The sequence below is a fragment of the Phalacrocorax carbo genome, chromosome Z, assembly GCF_963921805.1.
Source record: "Phalacrocorax carbo chromosome Z, bPhaCar2.1, whole genome shotgun sequence".
Lineage (NCBI taxonomy): Eukaryota > Metazoa > Chordata > Aves > Suliformes > Phalacrocoracidae > Phalacrocorax > Phalacrocorax carbo.
In genome coordinates this window covers 49,077,504-49,103,177 of record NC_087548.1, presented here as the reverse complement: position 1 = coordinate 49,103,177, position 25,674 = coordinate 49,077,504, and the positions used below count along the sequence as shown (strand labels likewise).

The following is a 25,674-nucleotide window of genomic DNA, read 5'->3' as shown; positions in this document are numbered from 1 at the left end:
TCACTTGTATGTCCAACACAGTTTCATTAGATCATAGACTTCCGTTGGACAGACTTCAGGACGTTCCATGCGTTCTCCTCTTTCAATCATCTGGGCAACTTCACCACCTTTCATTCCCTGGAAAAGGGTGACCAGAACAGTCATCCAAGTTGCAAATGATTACAGCAAACATGCGAGTATAAAACAGAGACCTGGAGTTGATTTTGGGGCTACACTTCTACTCATCTGTTACAACAGATGGGGCACTAAGGGCTGCTTTGTCCTGCAATAACCCTTTGTGGCAGGAAAAGGCATTGGTTCAAATTTGCTCTGAATTTTTACAGAAAAAAAATTGCCAGATAGAACTACTCACCTTATATGGTTTTTGCCCATAAGAGAAAGCTTCCCACATTAAAACCCCAAAGCTCCAGACATCGCTTTTGCTAGAAAATTTGTAGAAATTCATGCATTCTGGAGCATACCACTTCACTGGCCATTTTCCATGACTTTGTGCCTAAAATAAGCCATAACAGAAAGGAAAAAAAAGCAGGCTACAGGCAGTGGTAAGTAGTAAACAACATCAGAATTCATATAAGCCCAGTTAACTTACATCCACACACATTTGTACTAAGTACCATAACATTTTTGATACAGATGGCATTAGAAAGACTGGGTAGCAGCTTCTTCAAAAGTGTCACAAAATTTTTCCTAGTCTTCCACTTTCAAAATAATGCACTGAAATTAAATCTATGGTAAAGCAAAGTTTAGCTAAATGACCTGGAGTCATGTTTTTAGTGGCATTTAACTTAAAATTGCTCTTTAAAAGTAAGATTTTTCATCTAGGCTCTCCACAGAGGCTAAGAGATACATACCCAGCCACGCTGAGTCTCATTATTACTTGAGGTTGATGCTCCATTTCAAAGCACAGCGACCACCTTGTGGCAAACTGCAGTTTGATTAAATCGTGTCATAACACTGTGTTACAGCCACGCAAGTGTCAAATTATGCCAGCACAGTGCCAGATCTAGTGAAAGAACCCCACTGCATTTTGTGAAGTTGTAAAGAGAATGGGCCTTTGATAGCAATTCTCAAACTTCCAACAAGCAGCTCTGGCTAGGCTAGTGACAGTGATTTAAGACGTTACTGCCTTTTCTGGCAGCAGTTACTCTTCCCATAGGAAGGTCATCAGAGAGGAGTATGTGCTTGCTCATCCTCTGCAGCGTTTCATGGTCTGGCTTATTAGTTTTAAATAGCTGATGAAAGGGAATAGGTAGAATTAAGAAATAATTTGAACTGCAAGAACAATATATCAGAAAAAAGACGCAGACACAATTAGAGCCTTTGTCTCTCACAGATGTTTTTACCTTATTAAAAGTGGCAGTTACTTCAGTCCCATTAGCTGTACAGAGATCCAATTAGTTTAAAACCAAGCTAAACACATTCTGCTTAGATCAAGTTATTATTTACCAATGGTTTTCTTTCAAAAACTCCCCCAAAATGAGCTCTGTTAGGCAGTAATACAGTGTGCTAGCCTAAATTTTCTTTGGACATGGTGAAAACTTTAAGTGCCCAAAAGTTCATACCTGCAAAGACATCTTCCCCCTTTTATATATGAAGGTATCTAATTTCCAACATAAATTTTAACCTTCTAATGACAATGTTATCCTGAAAAGCGGGTTCATTCACCTGGTGTGCAAAATGCCAAACTACACACAGAGCAGAGGTGTTTTATTAAATTCATTTTTGCGGAAAGATTGGTGCTAGGTGGTAACCCACAAAGCTAGCACCCTGTACTGAGAAAGTACAAGGCATTTATACACTTAAATATATCAATCACAGCTAATATTCACATGCCTCAGCTAATAATTGATTAATTTCTTCCTCACTTGGATGTAACAGTACAGCTTACTTTAATTTACTGTGCATGCTCATAGATTAAGGGACTTACTAGAGGGGTGGTGGTTCCTGGCCTATGGGCCTGATTTTCAGTGTTATCACAAGGATAGCTCCCATACTGGGCACTTTGTTTTCGTTCTTATCTACATCCCAATTACTTGCTCTCCTTGACTACACACTTCATCACCCCGTTGTTCTCAGCAGCTTCTGAGGTGGGATGTTTGCTTTAATCAGTCTCTCAACTCTCCTCAAGGATTTAGTCATGAAACAGGTGCTTCCCTATCTCAGTTTCTGACTCTGGCCCTCAACTTCTGTTTTCCCAGGCTTGTATAGTTCATTGTTATGCCTAATGAACTATGCAAGCCTGCAAACAGTTCCAAAAATTCAATTTTCTTAGGGATATCAACCAGTTCACCAAAAGTAAATGTAAGAAGTACACAAATATAAGAAGGGATTAGCCGCTTCCCCCCTACACATCTCTTAATGGCCACCATGCATTTTGAAAATCAGTTACCTATTATCAGGCTGTAAAATAATGGATGATACATATTATTTCTAATTTTCAACTTCTAAAAACAACTGCATTTTAATTGAAAATAACATTATTAAGGTATGCTACTCTAGAGCTTTCATGCCTTGTGCAAGCCTTACCTTATAATAATTTTCATCGGCACTAAGAGCTTTAGAAAGTCCGAAGTCACTAATTTTGGCATAATGTTGGGTGACTAATAGCACGTTCCTTGCAGCCAAATCCCTATGAACAAAGTTATTCTCCTCCAGGTATTTCATCCCCATGGAAACCTGATGTACCAGCTCTGTTATATTCCTCTCCGTGACATGTCTGAAAATCATAATTGAATTTTTAAGAGGTCAGAAGTTCATTTTCATGACTTTTCATGGAGTTCAAATATAAATCTTTACTATGAACTTCCCCACATTGTACTAGGAACCTGATCCACTTATGTTTAGCTACGCTTTAATTAGAACAGGCAGCATAAGAATGTCCTGAGCAAGATGACGTGTGATCATAATAAATGAGCAACCGAAGGACGTGAAAATTCTTTAATTTATTCAAAATGCACTATTTTACCAGAAATACTTAACAGTTAGGAAACACACACAAGATAATCATGTTCCAGCGAAGAGTAACTACAATAATTAATTATTACATTAACAACATATTAATTTAAAATTGCCCTTAAAGAAAAAAAAAAAAAAGACCTGTATCTTTTTTTTTCCCCTTTGGATAAATCCTATTAAATGGAATCAAAGTGTACATACCTATTTTTTTGCAAAAATTTGTTCAATGGCCCAAGTTCGGCCATCTCCATTACTAACATCCAGGCTTCAGCTTCACATATGCCTATCATTCGGACAATATAGGGGTTATCCAGTTGCTGCATTACATTTGCTTCTCTCAGTAATTCATCCTTTATGGCTGGATCATTACTCTCATTCTTAAGAATTTTTACAGCCACTGGCTTGGCACCCCTACAAAAAAGAATTCAGTTCTGGGATTAGTTGCTGAAAAGTCTGTGTGCAAATGCACACAATCTTCTGACGTTTCTGTGCACGTAGTTCAAACTATAACAAAAGACAGAACTGACATTCAGAGGGGAAAAAAACCAACTGAAACAGGGACATATCTCTATCAAATGCTGAGAATCCAGCTGAGTAAAAGAGGGAGAATGGAAAGAACCTGAGAAAATTATGAATAGTCATAAAAATGTCTTAGCAAGCCTGAAAACAAATGTACTGGACAAAATTTTCTTGCCTATTTTGGCAAGAATGCCATAAAGCTTTTCTAAGTACTGAGGTGTTTTGGGGGTAAGACTAGAACATGCAGCACTGCAAGGGCCCAAGGCAGTGCTCTGAAATCCTGCGAAACTAAGCCTACTCCTGCAGCCTTCAGCTCATAAGTGGAAGAGTGACTGATGAGATCAACAGAGCTCAAGTGTGAAACAAGATTAGCAAACACACAAGCTGGGACCAGAGCCCTTCAAATCCCCTCAGACTGCACTGGAATAAGAAAAATCCTTCCTGGCTCTGAAAACCTTGGTTAAAGAAACGCCTCCAGCTTCAAGTGTTGGAATTGTATACATAATCATCCCATGCACTTAAACAATATACTTATAACATTTTACTATGAAAATGCATGAACAGTCAGGTGCTCCTACTTCTACCAGTGTAAACAGGGTCTGTTCCTACTGCAGTTACTCAATAGAAGAGGTCCAAACTTGTTCTGTCTTCTTGAAAATCAACATTCCAGCTTCTTGAAATGGGTATTTATCATACTTATTTTAGGTGAGAACCTCTTTTCTACATTCAAGCTGTCCATGGCACTCTACACTGTTTCTCAAAGAGAGGTTGTGCAGATGGGAAATACTGAGTAGCATGACTGCCCACACAAACTATGGTGGAAGGCAGCAGACTTCCCACTCTGTCATCCCTAACAGGAGAGAAAATAGTCATTGTGGGCACTTCCCCACTTACAGACAAAAATAATGTCTGGGAGGTGACTATACTGCAGGCAAAGAGGTGTCTGCAGAGGAGGAAACGAAAATGAGTGTATGAGTGTACGTACAAAGAGAGAAAACAGTGAATGTTAGCCCAAATTACTTGGGTACAGTCTGTCACCCCAAATGACACGCAAACATTACTGCTGCTCTGAAAAATAAAGGCTAGAGCTTTTACATGTTAGACTCCATGAAAACAGAAGGAGAAACTTACTTTTTCATCCTATAGAACCCTTTCTTTACAGTACCGAAGTTGCCAGACCCAAGTTCTCCTTCCTCCAAGGTTAACAATTTTCTGTCAAGAGTGACATTTTTTGGTTTTATTTCATCTGGATCAGCATATGGACTTTCATAGACCTCAGTATCCATGGGTAAGGCCTCTCTCTGATCACCTGCAGTTCAATCAATGAAAAAATTAGACATAATATAAGAAGTTTTTTCTGCAATAGCTACTATATTCACCCTTTCTATGTTCAGTATCATCAGTGTGTTTGACTTATGAGGGCATTATAAAGAAACCACATGCAGTCCAGCTACAGGCCCTTTAGAACACCGCAAAAGAGAGTGACCTTCGCCTGGTGACATGCTCTTAACTATTGAGGACCTGCATAATGTGAAACCAGGAAGAGGTTCCTTGACAGAAAGAGGGTTAAAGGCTGCCCTTCTCCTTAGTACTTCCCATTAGTTACCTCAGGCAATTCTTCACTCAGAATGCTGCCTTATATGTAGTTCATTCTTAGGCACCCATCTTTAACTGCCTTCTACAGAAAGCCTAAGCACCAGCTTGGCACTGTGGATGCAACAGGGCACAATTCTTTTTATGGAGTGCAGGGATGCAGCTTTTAGAGTCAGGAAGTAATAATGTTTCACTTCAAAATGGAAAAACGGATTTCTGCTAAATGACTTTTATTACAGACAGTGACATCTGGCAGTTTCAGCTACCAAGGCTGAGCTATGATAGTGGTGATACCAATACACAACATGATGTGCAATACATGGAAGAAAGAAGAAATATGGGTTGAGGAGAGATCTCTGGCATAAAGAAGGAAATTGTATTAATGACATAAATTACTCTGCCTACCTTTTTCTGCTCCTGTAAGTCCCCTCTTCCTTTGCAGCACATACGGATTAAAAGGTGCTTCATCAGGTGAGTGGCCGATAGTTCCCTGAAGCTGTAGCACACAAATACAGTTTTTGTGTTTAATTATGAATGCGTAAGTTAAAAGAATTATTTTTTTTTCCCTGAGGATTAGGGCATAATGATTGCAAGAGACACATAGGTGAGAATCAGAAAGTAAGAAAGAGATCCAACAAAGTTCATTTCATTTTGGAGGTTATTGCTTGAGTAAATATGTAGGCCAAATGAAACATACACTGCTAAAGCATAAAAAGTTATTGCAAATATATCAGAACATTTGATCTGAGAGAATTAACTGGAATGGGTTATGCACAAATCTTATTCTGCAGATATTAAATTTACATGCTTTTTTCAAATCTGCCTTGTAACATAAGTAGTCATAAGGATTTCTCTTTAATCTGTCCTTCCTCCCTCTCCAAGATATCTCTCTCCATATCTAGGCCACAGAGAAATTCCTAGCACAAATGAAAACAAAAAATGCTTCCCTGTTTCTCTTGTGGATTTTTAGTGATTCCACTTAGAAGAAACTGGGGTGAGAAGTAATTACTTTAATAGGCTTGTATAATATCATGGACAAACATCATGGACCCGATACTAGGCCAGTACGTCTGCTCTGAGGAGGAGAAAATAAGCTAATTCTTACTGTACTTGAACATCTGGTTCAAATCCAATCGCTCAGCCTTTACTCTTTGTCAGAGGAATACCATGGAGCACACAAACCACTCCAGCAGAAACATGGTGTGTTCTGAAGCTCCTTGGCTGAAGGATGTCTGGCACAATAAAGTATAGATGAGAGAAACTTATAATCTGCTCTCTTCTGACTGTGAACTGTTAGGAACAGGGAATTACAGAACATATTTCTGCAGTTTAGTCCCTTTTCTTCCTCAATGGAGAATTTTTACACTACTCATGAGTGACCTCACCCTCCTGAGAGAGTGTTTTAAAACCAGAAATTCAAACATCAACATGAGTTTGCTCAGCTCAAATAGGAAACAAAGTTATATTGTATTTGCAAAACACTGGATGGGGCTATTTTGCAATATTTGCATTGCAAAATTGAGTATATAATTCTTCTTTTTAATAACTGAAGATTTCAGTGGCATAAGTTCCTGCCTGAAAGAGCTGTGGTTTTCAAGTGAAGAGAATCAGAGCTTGAGAGGTGTCCAGGATTGAATTTTTGGGTGCAAAAGAAGTTTTATCTTGGAAACTGTATTTTTTAGGGAAAATGCCTGACCCATGTTGTACAGACCTTTACACTGTAATGAAACGATCTGCCCAGTTGGATGAAGCACAAAAGGTTTTACTACATAGATTTTAAAGTAAACCCCAAGTTGGAGGCCAACGCTTGGCAATATTCTGACCTAATGAGATGCGCATGATGGCATCAGGGATGATAAGGGTAACGTTTCTGACTGGAATCATTCGGTCTTGTGGAACAGTGCTGAAAGGCCATTTGGTGTCAGGGCAAGCCACAAGAGCCCTGAGACAGTTCTGAGACAGTTTGGTCAGGGACCAAACTAACCTGCCAATCTCAAGAACAAGGAGGCAAATGAATAGTGTAAACAAGATATGCAGGAGATAAAAGAAGATATGGGTAGGAGTGCTGATCTGCTTGAGGGTAAGAAGTCTCTACAGAGGGGTCTGGGCCAACTGGATCGATGGGCTGAGGCCAAATGTATGAGATTCAACAAGGCCAAGTGCCAGGTCCTGCACTTGGGTCACAACCACCCCAGGCAATGCTTCAGGCTTGGGGAAGAGTGGCTGGAGAGCTGCCTGGCAGAGGAGGACCTGGGGGTGCTGGCTGACAGCCGGCTGAACATGAGCCAGCAGTGTGCCCAGGTGGCCAAGAAGGCCAACAGCATCCTGCCTTGTGTCAGGAATAGTGTGACCAGCAGGAGTAGGGCAGAGATCGTGTCCCTGTACTCAGCACTGGTGAGGCCGCACCTCGAGTTCTGTGTTCACTGCGAGAAAGGCATGGAGGTTCTGCAGCGAGTCCAAAAAGGAGCAACGAAGCTGGTGAGGGGTCTAGAGAGCAAGCCTTTTAAGGAGCAGCTGAGGGAACTGGGATTGTTTAGCCTGGAGAAAAGGAAGCTGAGGGGAGACCTTATCTCCTTCTAGAACTATGTGAAAGGAAATTGTAGCAAAGTACGTGTCGGTCTCTTCTCCCAAGTAACAAGTGACAGGACAAGAGGAAATGGTCTCATGTTGTGCCAGGGGAAGTTTAGATTGGATATTAGGAAAAAGTTCTTCACCAAAAGGGTTGTCAGGCATTGGAACAGGCTGCCCAGAGAAGTGGTTGAGTCAACATCCCTGGAGGTATTTAAAAGACTTGTAGATGTGGTGGTTAGGGACATGGGTTTGGTGGACTTGGCAGTGATAGGTTAACGGTTGGACTTGGTGACCTTAATGGTCTTTTCCAACCTAAACGATTCTATGATTCTAAGATCCTCAGCTCTAGTTTTGTTTTTCTAGCCTGGTACACCTGGCCAGGTCTGTAAGTTAAGAACTGTATTTCCAAGATCTGTATCACTCTATCTCACGCACAGGCCATTCACTAAACCAAAAAAACCGCACTAAGATTGGAACTCAGTCCTAAACCTTTCAAGTGATGGGCTGGCAGTTTCACTGTGAAAACCTGGGACAGTCTTTCCCTGTGCTATGTCAGGATGTATAGCAAAATGCTTACGTTCAGTCAAAAATATTAATGAACTTTTGCAAAGAAAAAAAAATCAGATGGAATTATACTTACTGAGACCACAGTGATTTTAGTTTGTGCAGTTCCTATATCCTGTATGGCTTCAGAACACATCAAGCCTTCTTAGGGTTTTTTTTATCTTATTGCTAGTTACTATGACCCATTCAGTACTACTACTAAGAACTGATTACAGGTCCACTGGATAGCTTTCTGGATGTCTTATTGCTTCCTATGTTAACTATATTTATACATTAAAGGGGAGATCATTTTACATTCCAAAAGGTAAATGGACTTAATTAACTGAGTGGATACAAAGCAATATGGACTGACATTAATACCTGTTGCTAGACAGATACAAGTACAAAGGAAGCAGATGCAAACTGCCACTTTGCATGGATTTTATGAAAGCCTCTGGTCAATACTTCTTGGGCAAGGGGTCCGAAAGTATAGTGGGGAAAAAAAGGATAAAAATATGGCAACTATTTAAAAAAGGGACTGAGATGCCAAGATGCTGGCAGTTTCCAGAACACTAGAAGGAAAGATCTGAAATACTTAGGAATGATAGATTTACAGTTTCAATGGCTGTCTTTTGCATACTTTACCCATAAAATAATATTTCTGATAGAAACGCAATGTGTTCAGAAAATGATATCTAGAAGAGTCTGCATTGCTCTGGGACTCCTTTGCTTTTTGAAAGCTTTGATAGAACTGTCAATTGCCCTCTGTTCACTGTGGGAAGTATCTCAACTGTGCACCAAAAAGTGTGATAGGAATATCTGAACCCAAGCCTCACACCCCTCACATAAATCACTGAAACCTTTTCTGCAGTCACAATTAGGTAAAGTCATAGAGGTGTAGCTGTATTTCCAGGCGAACCAATGAAGCACAGCAGCTCTGTTTTCTTTCTTTCCAAACAGTCAAGGGCTAGATAGAATTTGTGTAGTTGCTGCTACGTAATGAGGAATATAAATTCAGCCCACAGAAGGGTACAACTTCAGCAGATCATCCTCATTTTTAGATGAATAAAAAGCTTGTGTACCACTTTCCTCATTGTAACCCAAGCTTACAAGAAATGAGATACAAGCACTTTGTGAAAGGCCTTTGAAAATGATAAGCTCAAGATTTCAAATGGACTTGAACTTACTGTTTGAAGAAGTGATGATTTTTTAATGGCAATATAACCTTGCAGGCTGAATCATAATGATGGAAATTACCCATTCCACTGCAACACCTTGCACAGGTCTGCTAAGTAAGCTTCATCTGATTGCTGTTGAACAACAGGGCGGAAACACTTAAGAAATACCCAGCCAGTACTGGATAACCCCACAAATTTTAAAAAAACTTGGAGGGCCTAAGTTCTCATGCGATTAGTATTAGTTGCAGACTAGAGAGGCAGTTAAATATCCCTGATCCTAGGTTTCAGTGTATGAACTGGCACACTTTGGTCTGGCCAAACAGAATTCATGTACACCAAATTCATACATCTCAAGAATCCATTCACTAGTGCAGAGCAGCTGGTAAAAATATAGCCCTGGCCACGATGTCGCTGACTTCTCAAATGGGACATATAGAGATGTTTCTGCTCTTTTCAATTCAAGAACAAATGAAAGAATCAGAAAGGATTGGATGCTCTTCTTCGGGAACTGCATTAAAAAAAAAAAAAAAAGAGTGCATCACTCCTCTGCTTGTGAATAAAACTCTGCAGCTGTGAACTGGAAATGATACAGTGACACTAAATCTAACAAAGTGGGTTCTCTTTCTCAGAGAGCTGCTCATGTTTAAGATGAGTGATAATGTCTTACATATCATTAGCGTAGCTTAGCTAACTAATATATATGTATGTGTGGAATGATATTCCCCATTGTTGCAGTTTGATGAAACAGCTTAACAATGGCTTTTTCATGAATATTTCTGGTTGAACTGCAATTCGACGTTTCACAGGTACCTTTTCAAGCTCATATTAGTAACTTGGGAATATTGTGCAGCACTCTGAAAACATCAAACATTTTTCTTTAGTTCTGCCAGTTATGTATTCGTAGCATGTAGCACCTTGATGCCTTTGAATAGGATTTTCTAGCAGAAAGGCTGGAATTTTTCTCTTGAAGTCAAGCGAGGCTGACCAGAAATGGTGCATGAGGTATATATCATTGCATGTACAGTGGTCTGGGTAACAGTACAAAAAAATTTCCTTTTTATTTAACTGTCATTTAAATCCAGAGGCCCCTCTGCCCTACATTTTAAAAACAGCAATTTTAATTCTACAGATCTTTTTCTGATAAAGGGAGCTTTGTCTTAATACAACCATGGTATAGGGTAGGAGATTACTCCTTGTATTCTTACAAGAAGCAGAGAATGGTCAGATAACCATGGATTTGCTTGTCCAGTAAGAAGGAATACAGAAAAGAGTCCACTAGAGGAGCCTGTTGAAAATGGCACATACTGTGTGACACCTTGTGGTAGGTACGCTTGTAAACTATGGGGCAGGCTGTCGTTTTATTCTCTCATACTAGAATGCTGTTGTGACCCTGTCCTGTTTTCACATCAACATATTTTTTTACTCTGCTAGAGTTTAATTTGCATTGGCTGAACTTCTCAGGTACCTATAGTTAAGCTAATCTAAATGTGTCATTCTTCCGCTTATTAGGTACTGGCTATACCAGTGTGGCACTTTTATAGTAATATAGCCACATCCACAATGAGAAGATAGCAGGGGGCAGAGACTTTGCATGGACTCAAAGATATCTTTCTAGTAAAAGGAATACCACTTTCTACGCACGGATAAGGCCTTAGTGGGATAAGCCCTAAGGAGGTTTGACAGCATCTAGTTGATACAATAAGGACAAGACCCACTTACTGTTTGCTTTAAAATATGAATGAAACGGCTCTAACTAAGTCTGATGGTAAAGATTATAATCTTATAGTAAAGAATGTACTTATCAAGGCAATCAGTACAGCAAATGTGATTTCAGGTTAATAATTCTGATTTGCAAAAACGCAAACATAAATGTAACACTATAAAGTAACCTTATTTTGCTACACCAAACCAAAGAGAAAAATACTGCATGACAAAGTCCTTATTAGGCAAATCCTCAGTGAGCTTTGGCTAAGACATCTTAGACACCACTAGGTGGCACGAGTTCATTTAAATTGTTGTCTAAATTGCCAATTTTACATTAGTAGTCAGTAAAACGGCTGGAAAGATTTGGATGTAACTTTAGCACTTGGATCAAAATAACTAGTTTGTGAAAGTTAAAAAAAAAAATCCATTATTTCCAAGAAGGATTAAATAGAACAGCGTAAATTTTGGGGTTTACTTTCTGACAGTTTTTGACATAAGAGAAGTAACTGCCTAATTGACTACGTTTAAGGTAAACTCTGCATCTTGGGGTTAATGGATGGCAGATTTTGAAAATGTTCAGAGCAGGACTTTTGTTTAGACTCTAAAATTTGGCAGTATGATGAAATTTGTAGGTTTGAGTATTCAGTATTAAGTACGTGTCAATGGTGATCATATCAGATTTCTGAAATTATTTTCTTAAATGAGTGGTCTTTCTCTGCCAATATGCTTCAGTCTGTACTCTGTGTACGTTCTCCAGAAGGCAGGAAATAGGTATTTGACTGCAGAAAGCAACCAGACAGAAGCACAGGTTTTACCAGGTGAACAGACAGCAGAGTGACCAAAGCCATGCCTAGAGAATTCAGACCCAACACTCACTTTTCTGAACAGAACTAAAACACTGCTCTTGTCTAATGTGTGACAGTATGGCAATTTTTTTCAGATGGCTTTAGAACGTGTCCTGATGTATATGTATATACTGTATATATGTGTCTACTGTATAGGTATCTCTACAAGGTGACAGCACATTAAATATGAGACGTGGGTCCTGTAAGAGTATACAGATGACAACAGCTAGTGGTACTTCACTACAGAAGTGAACTGAAGTTATAAAAACAGAATAATTTTTATTTACCAAGATTATCAAATACAGTATATGTCAAATATAGTTTTTCACTCTGAATGGCAGCGTACCTCTAGGGCTTTTTATGCCTGCTCATTTTTGTTGAAGAGCAACTGGAAATAAATAAATAAATAAACAAAAAAAGACACTCATGGGTGGAACAGGGACACGTGTTATTCTCAGCATGCAAACAAAGCTCCTAACTACATGCTTTACAACTACATCAATTACAGGACAGCATATTTTTATGGCCATGCAGAAGCATTTTCATTAGTCCAGGGCTGGGTTCCCCTTGACTCTCTGACATCTTACCACCTTTCCCATTCTGCTTCGTCTTGTGACATCTCGCACTTGCCTAAATGTAATTAAAGTCAATGCATAACAAGATTTGTGCACACAGGTTCTGTAAGAATGTATTTTGTGGTTGTTATTAACAGTTTATTCCCTAAACATGCTCAGTAATAGCATTGTATAAGCATGCCAATCTTCTGATTAGGAATGATAGTTCAGAGTATAAATACAATTTTGTTCTGCTATAAGTGATTGTTTTTTGAAAAATATTTTATCACTTACATTTTCTTTGCAGACATGTTGAGATCTGCACTAATATTTTGGGATGTGAGAAATTACTTAAAAACAGTCCCTCAATTTTTAAAACATCTTTAAAACCATTGCTTTAGTTATAAAATCAAGGCCATACGCAGATGATTAGGAAAGAAGCAGAAAGCTTACAAAAATTTCACAATCTAATTGTTAGTAGCCAAGACACACATTTAGTAACAGCAAGCCAAAAAGGAGGAAGAAAAAGCTAAATTAGTCAAGTGTAAGTCCTTTTAACTCAGTCAAAAACCTAGAAAGACTATATGAGGCACCTTTTTGCTGCCAGCCTTTGGAAAGGTGTACGATTTGAGTCTTGAGATAATTCCACCTCCTGCCCAACTCTAGAAACCACAATGTCAAAGAGGAACAGTAAATGTGTCAGGAAAACAGCTAAAGGTATTTTACAAAACAGGTGTAGTTACAAGAACAAAACACTCCCAACCTTTCCCTGTATATGTCTGCAAGTACACAGATGATGCATCAAACAAATGTAGTATAGGAAATCTTAGTACTAAACTTTCTTTCAGCTATTACTCTCAAACCATCTTGAATCTGTAGATACACCTTAAGGCAATTTTGAAATTCAAGCACATTGCCCTTTCCCCAGTTCTTTTACACAGTATGTTTCTCTTGCCTTCATTCTTGAACTTTAGACCACCCCAAATATATTTAGCAATGTAAATCACTTGATAACCTCAGCGTCTTGAAGTATGACTAATATATCAAGCAAGATTTGAAGCACACTTTGGTCTTACAACAAACAGTGTGGTTATTGAAGCAAAAAGCACACAAACTGATATTAATTCCAAACAAAAATGAACAGGCTTTAGATTTTACATGTGCACTTATGTTCTGTATAAAAAGACTTTTAAAAGAAATGCAAAGATGTTTTACAGTAATACAGTAATTTGATGCAATGTGGCTAATTAGTATTTCTAGGGGTCACTGAGAGATCGTACCTCCCTAATTAAAACTGCAACGCAGTACTTATTGATCAAGCATTTAGGCTAACGCGGAGGTTGAAATAATACTCTGCCAACATTCTCAGCCACTTTAAACAGTCTTTGAACTGACTTACAGTTAGGTATTCCAAACTTTTAAATAACCCATTTGGACTTTTTTTTCCCCTGAAAAGATAGCTTTTTTAATGGATAGGACTGGTATTTTTGCTAGTTTTGTCTTTAAAAAAAAGAGTTTGATTTCATGTGGAAAAGGTATCCTTTGTTTTAAAACGATGAGTCTAAACTGATCAGTCCTGAATGAGTCCTAATACTGATCAATCCTGAAAACATTAATGGTCATATGTAAAACGTGCAAGTGACCAAGCATATATGTCAGATGCTTGCTAAAGAAGTACATGTTGAAGGGTGGAATAATCTCACCTAACTATGGCTACCTAAAAGCAAGGCATATAGTCTTGATGAATCAATCACCTGTGCCCCTTCTGAGTGGAAAGACACAAGTACATATTGGTGGAAAGTCATTCCACCACTTCTAGGCTGAACTGACATGTGGATGGGTATGTGTCTCTCTCTTGCTTCAGAATGCCTCAGAAATGAGCCTTTGAGATTTGCTAAATGACTGGCTCTTCATCTGAGCTCATTAATGTGAGGCAAGTTTAATCACACCCTATTAGCATGACCAAGTCTTTCAGCTGTAAAGCACCATGAATGACTGGGACAGTATTACTGCAATGCACTGATGAAAAGAGAAGAGGTTGGCCCATTTACTTTCACTGCACAGTCCTAAACATCAGTCAACTTAGTCAGATACATGTTTTTTTTTGTTACTACTTTGATAAATTAAGCACCTAAAGTAAGATTTCTTGAACTTCCTTTCATTTACACTTAAACTGTGAAATTTTCTATGGATAATCTAAAACCTACGTAGTATTCCCACACTGAATGTGCTTGCTCCATCGCTCTAATGGTGTGTATTCCAGATGATACGCATGTGGTCTCATGTGCTTAAACTTCATGGTCATCCTTGTAAATGGCACAGATCCAAACCTCAGGACAACATTTAAAAAAAAATGGCCCCAATTTTGTTTGCATAATTTCCAATTATTTAAAAGGGGACCTGATTTGCAGAAAGTGGTGGCATGAGAATGGTTGTCACAGACCCAAAGAGACTCAACAGTAGTGAAATAAATGTAATTGTCTATTTGAACAATAATATTTTTTTCTATAATGTGGGACTGCATCAAGATAATGACCTAGATGATTAGGTCCAGGGAGTCCACCCCAGGGAGTGATGAAACAACAAAATTAAACTCCCTATTTCAGCTGAGACCAGTTACAGCTGAATAGGATGGTGTTATGTATCACACCTCAGGTGGCTCCTCTAATCAATGGACTCTAAGAACACAGGCAATTATAATCACAGATGGGCTTGCTTACTTTTCATGGAGCTGATGAAAGAACTACCCCCAGTTTCACTACACAAGGAATGAAACCATTGCGCAGTCTGATGTTAACTGCACACACCAAATATGAAAATAAATTGAACCACCATTTCTGCTTCAGTCAGCAGATTCTCAAAACGGACAATGTAAACAAAGTAGTATCTCTCCTCCCAGTGTTAATACAGTCACTATGGAACATAACCATCAATGAGGCATTTTGCATATGAAAATTACTGATTTTCACATACATTATACGCATAAAAGAAATTCACAAAATTAAATGATGGATAGCTCTTGTAAAACACTGATGAAAACAATAACCATGTTAGATGGTAAACTTATTCTTTTCAACTTACTGCTTATATCCCTAGTAAAACAAGTGCATTGCTGCAATAATATCCAAGCATTAGGTTTCCTAGAGCAGTATGTGACTGTCAGCCTTCTCAAACGAATGCTACTGCTATATCACCACCTACTCTTACCTTAGAAGGGGTTCCAGGAAGAGGAAGACGAGAGTTAAAAACAACATTATCTGTAAAAGAATCAAATGTAGAAGGATACTGAGCAAGGTGAGAAATGTACTGTAAGAACACAAAATTCTACACAGGCAACCGACTTTCCAGTTTTTAAATTATATTACACTGTTCCTCCTGGACCATCTTTGCTTTTGTCTCTAATGTGCAGCAGACTTGCTATATGCTGCCAGAGACAAAAGCATGTGCAGTGCCTAAATGATTCAAAGGAGTGATAAAAGTACGGGCATATCTTCTCACCATGGCACTGGTATCCAGTCAGAATTACAGATACAGGCCTTAGACAGCAAACACCACTTCTGGAATAGCGTAAGTTAGACAAGGATCAGGCAGAAGCATCTTTTTTCCCCTGGCAGTCAGGTCAAGAGGGAGAACAAGGTCTCATCGGTATTTGACATGACATTAAAGAAGAAACAGGCCAAAGAGCATAATGGACCTCAGTACACTTCCCCCCAGCCCTTCCCCTCCCTTCCCCCAAGTTACCAAGGAATGTGTCTCTGACCCCCATTTTCAGCATCAGGTGCAGCCAATCTGTTGTTCTCCCCTGCTCTCCCCAACATGGGAAGTAACTCCTCATCTACCAGCAACTCCTCTGTTGGGTAACGCCTCTCACTGCACCCAAGTTGAATGCCTACAGCAGCACTGCTGATGTGCTGGCCTCAGCTTGCAGTAAGGACTATTGGAGGAGTGCTGGGATGACCACTGTGTTCGTGTGCATGGGCCAGCTAACACACACTGCAACTTCGAGCAGCAAAGCATGTTTTGGATCTGACATTACTTTAGAGCCAGCAAAAATTGGAGTTGGTAGCCTCCCTTAAGCTATGAGATTTGCCTCTATTCTGCATGGTCTGGCAGATCTTAACTCATTTGAAAAGCTGGAAATTTAACATTTAAATGCCTTTTTTAATACAACTTTAATCTGCTGTAATCTGCACCCACCTACACGGCAAGTGGAAAAAATGCACACATCTTTATCATCTTAGCATGGCTATTTATACATATCAAAATAATAGGAATAACTCACCATTTTCTGAGCCAAGTTGTGGACAGGGAATGGTAAGAACCCTTAATAATCCATCTGGTTTGTATGAATAATGCTCAACTAACTACCAGAATGAGAGGGGAAGAAAAAAAAGGGAGAAGAAGAGAAAAAGATATTAAAAGGTAAGGGAGGAATAATTAAATATATTGTCTCTTTAAATTTGTGTGCATATGTACAATAATTGGTAAATATTACAGCAAATGAACAGAGCACATAGCAGATCATTACTGCATATATCCTTACCTCATCATTACTTCTCTTTAGCAGGGGTCCATTTTTCTGAAGTAACCTTGTAGATGAATCTGGAACTTGATCCAGGAACTGGATTTGGAAGACTCAGCATTTCACACCTGGTTCTGCGGCTAACCAGCTTTGTAACTCTAAACAAATCACTTCTTTTTATACCTGAGTTCCCACCCTCTTTTTTTTTTTTCCTTTTAGTTTTCCTTCTTTTTCTCCTTTTTATTTTTTTCTTTTTTTCAAGATAGGTATAACTACACTACAGGAATTGTCCTCATATGCAATGCTTTCTTTGGACCTCTAAGTTGCAATGGGATGTAAGCAGCTAATGAATGTATAGCACTAATAGTTGTGGCCATTTGTGTTCCTGGATCGTCCTCTCCATGCCATTTTTTTATAGGTTCGTTACTGCTATTTTGACTTTTGTGCATTTAGGTAGAAAGAAGGGGGTCTGTGAGTGAAAAAGTTGCAGACTCATTCAAAAAACTTGTAAGATAGCATCGCTGCTTTTAAATTTCCAGTGACTCCAGGAAGGAAATATGCAGAACGTTTATAGGAAAGGCTAAGTATTAATATATGCAAGTAAAGACTTATATTTTAGATGTGCAACTCACATTACTTGTTTTAATAGAATTTTAAGCAAGAGGCCATAAAAGACTTCTGCAGGGGCTTCAATTCCCTTAGCATTTTCAATTTACGCAGTCATTTTTCCAGTATTCGGTTTTATTATCATCTATGGCACAAGCAACTATGCATTCCTTAATTGCTTGATCTTTACCAGGGTTCAGACATCTTTTGGTGGTAACTCTCAGCAAAGTATGCTTTTTCAGCCTTGAAGATAGAAAATTTCAAAGCTAAAGCATGCAGTATGTGTTCAGCATCCTAAACCATGCCCTTTGTGCTTCCTAGAATTCTCTTTATTGCTGCCGTAAAGGACATTAGCAAAATATTCTACCTAGCGTAGCTATTTTTGAACATGGACACTTGCAAATGCAAAGAGTCTTCCATTCCAGAGAATGTTCAGCTAACTGAATAATAATTACAGCAATGTTGAACTCAGCCAAGCTGCAACATCACATTTAAAGATGATTAAACTCTCTACGCTTACATAGCTTTCTACATTAACATATATTTTCTTCATGTACAGGAATCGCATAAAGTTGGAAACATATGACAAATAACCTGCTAAAACACGTTGCTGTTTAGCTAAAGACTGTTGTCACACAGCAAAGTAAAACAAGCTGCCTTAGTCAGTTATACGGAAACATGATGACAGACATCCAAGTGATTCAAATTTAACAGACCTGCCAGAGGGTGTCAAATCTTTTCCCATCCGGTATGGAGAGCTTTCCTGTCTTATCTCTGTCAATACGGTAATGCAGTACCTTTCCATCATTCAGCAGACACAGGGCGTAGGAACCATTGTTGTCCCTTTCTCGGATACTGTAGGAATGAGAGAGATTTTCAGTGTAACGCTTTACTACAGATTAGCATCTGGGTTGAAATTCTTTTTTAAATCACCCTTTCCTTTAAGCTTTTGAACTAAAACCAAAGCAAAACCAGCACAACAACTTCTGAAGACATTTTGTTTAAGCCTTTCATTTATTTCTTAGTTTCATTTGTTTTCAGATAGAATTCCCTAAATTTTCTTTTTTTTTTTTTTCCCCAAAAGGCAACAGATGACAACAGAAAATCCACAATGTGGAGCTCTTTCCTAGGCAGCTACAGAGCACTGTGCATTGCACTAAGCACTCTCTAAGCAAGGAAGTGTTTGAAGGCTTGTGTACTGCAGGCCTACACAGCTGTGGACGTCTGAGGCGAGGATCCAGCACATACAAGTAGCTACACTTCAGTCTCCTCTACCACGACCCAAAGTTAAAAACAACAGATAAGCACCTTTATTAAAGCAAGACTTCTCTCATATCTTTTATTTTGAAATAAAGAGATGACAGTAAGGGCAGAAGATAAAAGTGTAGAAGAATATAACATGAAATACAAATGAAGGGAATATCTTTGTGCACTGGAATAGGTTGTTGTTTGGCTAGGAATTTAAAGTAAATCCTACATTTCTGTAATCATCAGTTCTTATAATTTCTGTAAAGACATTAATGCTTTCTTGCAGATTTCACATAATATTCACATGAAGTTTCACATGGTAGTAGGGTATATATCTGGTCTAAACTTCACCAGGGAGAGATCATGGAATGTAATAAAAACATTGTCTCAAATTCATAGTTAGCCAGGATGATCATCATCTTCCAAGAGATCTGCAAGCAACATCTAAGATGCCTGCAAAGTGTTGCAGAGTTGTTTTATGTGTACTGAAGGCTAGCTCACACTGAGACCAGCAACCTCTGGTGACTGGACCCAGAGCAGACAAGAATTTACTATTACCTCCATCACAGATGGCATAGCATTTCTAAGTTTAGAAAGTAGGCTTTTTCTCTTAGTTTGAGTTGCCTGTGTTCACTTGCTGCTGGCAGTGAGACAGCAATAGAGCTAGATCGAAATTTTCTGGAATAATATTTTTTTCCTACCAAAAACCCAGATTCAGCAACACTGAAACATTTCTTGTTCCACTGTGCACAGAAGTTGACTCACTCTCCCTTGAATTTTTCAAAAGCCCTGAAAAGAAATATAGCAGGACATGTTCACTAGGGTATTAAGCAGCTTCACTGGTGCAACACTAGTCCTGGCTATCACATCTCAGAGACTTCAGAGGCAAGCATTAAATTCTGGTCCTCAGTTGACTCACTGAAGGCTGAACTAAAACTGTGTTTTGTGTGAACTACTCATGCAACTATTTTTTTAAGCAGAGTGATTCTGGTTGCCTAAGATGTGAACAGGACACTGGCTAAAGGAAAAGGGAAGTAGGGTTTTTTTGTGAAACCAAGGTAACTTGCCTGGTGTCTCTAAAGCAACTCGAAACACGTTGTGGTTTTTCATGACATGCAGGTATTTTCTCAGCATGCTGATTTCCTGTGCTAACTGACCAGTGGAGAGCAACAGGTTCTGCTAAAATAAAGAATGACTTCTACTTTGTCTTTTTCTGAATTTCTCTTGGCAAATAAGGCTTGAAAAATAGTTTCAGAATAGAGGGCATTGTTTCTAAAACAGAAATGAATGACACTTCATTGCATTCAGACTTCTGTTCAGAACACAGCACAAGTAAGATTATAAAAATGCAATGAATTGCTTCCCAGTAACACAGGTCCTTCACGTTTCACATGAAGAAATGGTGGGTGCAATACAATAATCTCTACGGAATCTGACTCTCATTTGCAAGAGTTGTAACTATCACAAGGGGCATCGTAAACATTTTGTGAGAGCAGAGGTATGAATGGGAAAAGACAGTCCGGATTTCTAAGGACCGTGGCACAAATCCAAACAGCCCTAGCAGTATCCAGTGCTGGATATAGGCAGAGTTCAGGTTTTTAAGGCTTAGCTGTATTTCTGAGCTCTTCCTTCCCCCATGTAACAGCTACGTAACTCTGAAGACAACTGCAGTTCACAGTCCTGGCAACTTCTGTCATACAGCTCTATCACTGGACAAGGAAAAAATCTCCATTCTAACACTTATGATTGACTAGGGTGGAGAGGAACCCCCTACTCCTGGGGCTACGGTCCAGGTGTTTTTTAAACTATAGCCAATCAACTCCAGCACAATTTGGATCCCTACAGAATACAACAACAGGAGGTACTGCTATCTTCCAAAACATGTCTGAAGAGCAGAAGAATGAAGAGCACTGAAGCAACAGCCAAATGATGGCCTAACTCCTAGTTATGGCAACCAGATCCCTCACTGGTCCAAAAGTGCTCTCACAGAACTTACCATCACAGTCCAAACCAAAAACTTTTACTGCCACTGGTGACAAGGATTGTCACTGGCCACATTTCACAACTTCATTTTGGTTTTGTAGACTGTGATAATGGCTGTCTAGGTTAGGCTAAGAATCCAGAACTCCAGCTGGGTACACAGTATCCAGTACCTTACAGCTGCTATAAAAAATGGAATCAAAGAAAAAAGCTGCTCGGACTGAAATGTTATGAACTGAAACCTCTTCAAATGGAAATCAAGGCTTTCACATCATCTTGACAGTGCTGCCTGTACTACTCAGGCTCATCACATCAGATTTGGGGGATCTCTTAATATATAGAACTTCCCTGCTATGAAATATAATAATTTTTGGAATGTTGAGAAAAAAATCCAAAATCCCAAATGTACTGTCTGCTTTAACGTGCTCTGAAATTACACACAATATTTACCACTCTTCAATACAAACTGATAACAACAACAAAAAACCCTTCATTTTAAAAGGCTATATTTGTTTTAAAAAGCGTTTTGGCAAGGAAGGAACCTAGCAGTGAAATATCAGCTGGTCTTCCATTTCATGCCATTGCAGAGAATTGCAGAGAGTAAAAACATAAAGATAATAAACATCTCTAAATAAACAATACTGTCCTTTCATCCACTCACATTCAATGAGAAACATGAACAACTTAACTGAGAGCAAATTTGAATCCATAATTATATTAGAGAAGCAGCAAGGTATCTAGATTTTCTATGACATACATTTTACAACAGCAATTTTAGAAGGAACTGAGAAACTCGAATTGTTACATGATGCAATGCAAAGAAGGTTTAGTTATTGATTTTAATTTTCATTGAGTATTTTTTATGATTTTGTGAATATAATCCAAATAGCAACCAATAACTATTTGGGGTATCATTACACACTCTGTAAACAGCTATCCATTCCTTTGGTAAAGTCTATTTTTGCTTGGAAGCAAAAAGAATAATGTCCCAATTTTTTATGCTTCCAAGTGAAAAGCCAAATGATCCCTTGCTTTCTACAGGAAAAAAACCCTGAGGGCAAAAAAAATAAATGGCTATTACAACATGCCTCATTGACTGTGCAGAAAAAAAGAAGTCACAGCATTCTAGAGCGGAGAATAATGAACGAAATAAAGTAGCAAAATGCTTGCTTTAGGAATTGTGTGAAATTTTTCTCACTCCTGAATACAAGTTTGTTCTCAGCCTTGCTTTGCCTTCTCAGCGACAACAGCTTCGTTGATGCCAGGGATACCGCCATTCCCCACTGCTGATCAGGCTCCAGCCATTCCCTGCTCGTCTGCCCTTACGACCATCTCTCCTGCAATGTCATTAACAACATGGCTATTCACTATCACTTCTAATATCTGCAGCACACCACACATGTTCCACATTTGAGGGCAATAAGGAATGAACGTGGTGCCATTTGTAAAAGGATCACACAAAGCAAAAATGGATTGACTGCAGTCTTCATTTATGTCATTTCTTCTCCCCTGTAGAGTAACACATTCAAAGCTGTTTTAGAAATGTCAGCACACTACAGATTTAGGAGCTAGCTCAGTCACACACTATTGCTATCTATAATGGAACCTAAAACTTCATCTCCTGTTAAGGCCATTGCGGTGTGCTGCACAGTGACGAAACACCTTTTCAAGAAGGATTGCATCACTATAGTCTATTTTGCTGGTATAGCCCTGCCAGCAGAATACGCTATGCAACACGAAAACCCTAACAAACAGCTTTGCTGTATTAGTACTGTACCTGCAACAGGGGATCTTCTCGGTACAGCTATCTCAGTCAGGGATCACACCTTGTCTTCACACCTCTGACCCACCCTGCTGCTGAAGCACCCAGTGTAGACCCAGCCTTGAGAAGACATACCACTGCTGCAGTGGTGTTCAAGTGGCACCTAACTCTGTACCCAACTGAAGATCAGTAAACATCTCTTCCAAAGAGCTGTGGGCATCATCCAGGCTTCTTCAGAAACATGGTCCACTGTCTGTATGTTATCATTTTATCTTGGAAAATTTTTATGGTCATCTAAGCCTAGCAACTGCTTGGCATTTTAAGGAGGTACATCATCATTAATTAATAACCCTGAATAAAGGTCATGTTTAGGAGGATTGTTTTCACCTTGTATGATGTCAACAATGCCCAGTTCTATTTATGGATACAAACACAACACTGATAGATTTATTTAAAGAACACTCTACAAGGTCAGATAAATCACCTAGCTCAGTATGCGCTCCAGTACTGGTAAATTCCTGGAGGAAGACAATAAGATTAATGTATATATGGACTACTACATGTATTGGAAACACAAATTTTTGGTCAGACAGAAGACAAGAAAACTTTTACAGACAACTGCATTTCAAAACTTCTTATTTTGAAATGGTGTTACTAGTGTTAACTATTGTGACATATAAGAGACAGTTTAGTCTCCAGACATCACAAGATGCCATGATGAGTAGCACTGTGAGTCATTCTAATAGTCTAAACTAGTTTTGTGCTCTTTAGTGTATCTCCTTGCATATTGTACATATTGTAGACATTCTTATGACACTAAAATTATTTTTAATTTTCCTTCTACACAACTGTTCACATTTTATGTGAACTACATATGGCTATGGATCCATATAAAAGGTTTATAGAGACTAAACCGCTGATTATGCAATGCCTTCACTCACAGTTTCATTAATGTTGAATTTTTAAGTATAACAGTATTTCTGACTGCTGTTTATCTCCCTTCTGCTTCAGAAGTTCTGGTTCTTAACACAGATGCAAGATCACATGTTCAGATAACTGAAGTGGTCACTACCAACGATAAACCAAGACGTACCATGAGCTACCACACACCTACCCGCGTTGTTTCCTATGTGAAGCTGCAGAGAAAATGAACATTTCATATACTGCTGGTCTGTCACTGTTAGTAAACTTTTAGTTCCTTTTTCAACTGTTCCACATATGCATGCCCATATTAACAATATTATAAATTATATATTATTAATATATTATTTCAATAGTAATAACAGTACTGATAGTTTTAATAGCATTATCTGTGATCATCTAGACAATACTGATCATTATATTCTACAGTTATGCCCCCTACCAGGCAAAGTCTAATGAAAGAAACAGAAGTCTTGTAAGAACCAGCATGCTGCACAGCATGCAAAGTAGTGTTAATGAATCTAACAGGGGCTTGAGACTTTATTTAATAAAGTTCTCTATTTTCAGTTGCTCTTCAGGACATTTTAGAGATACCAAGTTGTCCTTCTATTCTACTGCTGTAGTTTTTTCTCCAAATTTTGTGGCTGAAGTGGCAGTCTTTTATGAGTATTATTCCTAGAAGAGGTGGGCACTGCTTCCTATTTCATGTCATTTCATGACATTACTTCAATATTTGGCTTTGAAAACAAACTCTATAGCAGCCACATATACATATTTATTTCACTGACTTTTCAGTCATGACAAAAACTTTAGAAAGACCCATGAATATTCCCTAGTAAATAACGCACAGTGAGCTCAGAACTTTTCCAGCAGCAGCTTGGATGAGTCGCAGTGTTAGATGTATGATGTTATTCATGACTTTTTGAACAGCAAACAGGAAGCTTTTCAACTATATCTTCATTTATTATATTAAAGAAAATCTAGATTTGGTAATCTTGTAGTGATGCAAAGCAGCACTAGAGAAATCTAGGTGTTAGATGTGTTCTCACAGAGATTGCTGTACTGGATTTTGTTTCAAGGTAGGTAGGTCAAACAGTCAGCAGCTTCCTGGTGTTATGAAGTTTTAGAGACCCTTGTAAAAGAATATACAGAAACATTCTAGCCTTCTATAATTTACTATTTTTTCCATAATAAGCAAGATTACTTTTGTTGTATATCAGCAGCTGCTTGTGGACTTGTTGAACAGCCTTGGAGTACCTTATCTCTCTGAAAATCTAGCTTCCTTCTATGTTTCCAGGCTCCAATTCCTACCTCAACAAGCAAGCTTCTCTGAGACATTGAATGTTTCTAAGTTTTACCTTTCAGTCAGCTACCAGGCTTGAGTGTCTCGACCAATGTAAGAAAAACAGTCCATGAGCAGCTACATTCAAAATCACAAATTCACAGTTTTCAGCCTACAGATGTACAGAAGATTCTGACACACACTGCTGCTGGGTAAGGAAAAAGTGTGCAATCCCTGTGCCTGGAAGGTAAAACAACGCACCTCTCTAGCACTCAACAATTTTGCTGCTCCTGTTTCAGTTAGCTAACAAATGAGTGGTTTATTTCTCAACACCTGCTGAGCAAGCCCATGTTAGGCAAACCACTGCAGAAAACAGAAAACCTCTCTGAATTAGGCAGTTCTTTTGCTATTTGCTGTGAGCCTCTAGGTCTACCAATCTGAAAGCTAGAATAGCTCCGGAAAGAAAAATAACCAACTTCTGATACAAATGAACAACATGTTATTTCTCTTGCTGTTCTGGCTGCTGGATTTATGGGGCAGATGAAGATCTCACCCTGTTTCTTCCCTGGGAACGTAAGAGTAAACAGAAGCTAAGTGGTTACTGAGCTCTAAACTTGCCAGATAGGCAGTCCATGCAAGAACAATTAATGCATCAGAAAGCATCCTACTGATGCAGAAGTACACAGTGTTGTCCTTAGTAAGAAGGACCCAAGCTCAACATACTATCAGTTATATTTTCATATTATTTAAGCTCCAGTGGCACTTCTTCTGGTTTAAACAGAGTCTCAAAGTTAGCATTTCCCCCTCTATGGGTTTATCTACCTGGTGTGAAAACAGCTGCCTGAGTTCCAGCAGAACTATATAAGATATGCATCCACTGACATAACCAGT

The 25,674-nt window shown here is 38.7% G+C and overlaps 1 protein-coding gene across 2 annotated transcripts in view; it reads right to left on the bottom strand.

Annotated features, from left to right (window-relative positions):
* The window catches only part of SYK (spleen associated tyrosine kinase), a 51,694-nt gene that overhangs the window by 3,278 nt on the left and 22,742 nt on the right, over positions 1–25,674 (bottom strand). The window contains exons 4-13 of one of the 2 annotated variants that reach the window (XM_064438428.1): positions 18,307–18,445; positions 16,745–16,826; positions 15,670–15,719; positions 13,056–13,124; positions 5,473–5,563; positions 4,606–4,783; positions 3,157–3,366; positions 2,527–2,716; positions 353–493; positions 5–117 (exon numbers count right to left, since the gene is read on the bottom strand). In XM_064438428.1, coding sequence (XP_064294498.1) covers positions 5–117; positions 353–493; positions 2,527–2,716; positions 3,157–3,366; positions 4,606–4,783; positions 5,473–5,563; positions 13,056–13,124; positions 15,670–15,719; positions 16,745–16,826; positions 18,307–18,445 — 1,263 coding nt within the window. The remainder of the gene's footprint in view (positions 1–4; positions 118–352; positions 494–2,526; positions 2,717–3,156; positions 3,367–4,605; positions 4,784–5,472; positions 5,564–13,055; positions 13,125–15,669; positions 15,720–16,744; positions 16,827–18,306; positions 18,446–25,674) is intronic. The other variant, XM_064438429.1, reaches the window with a different exon arrangement.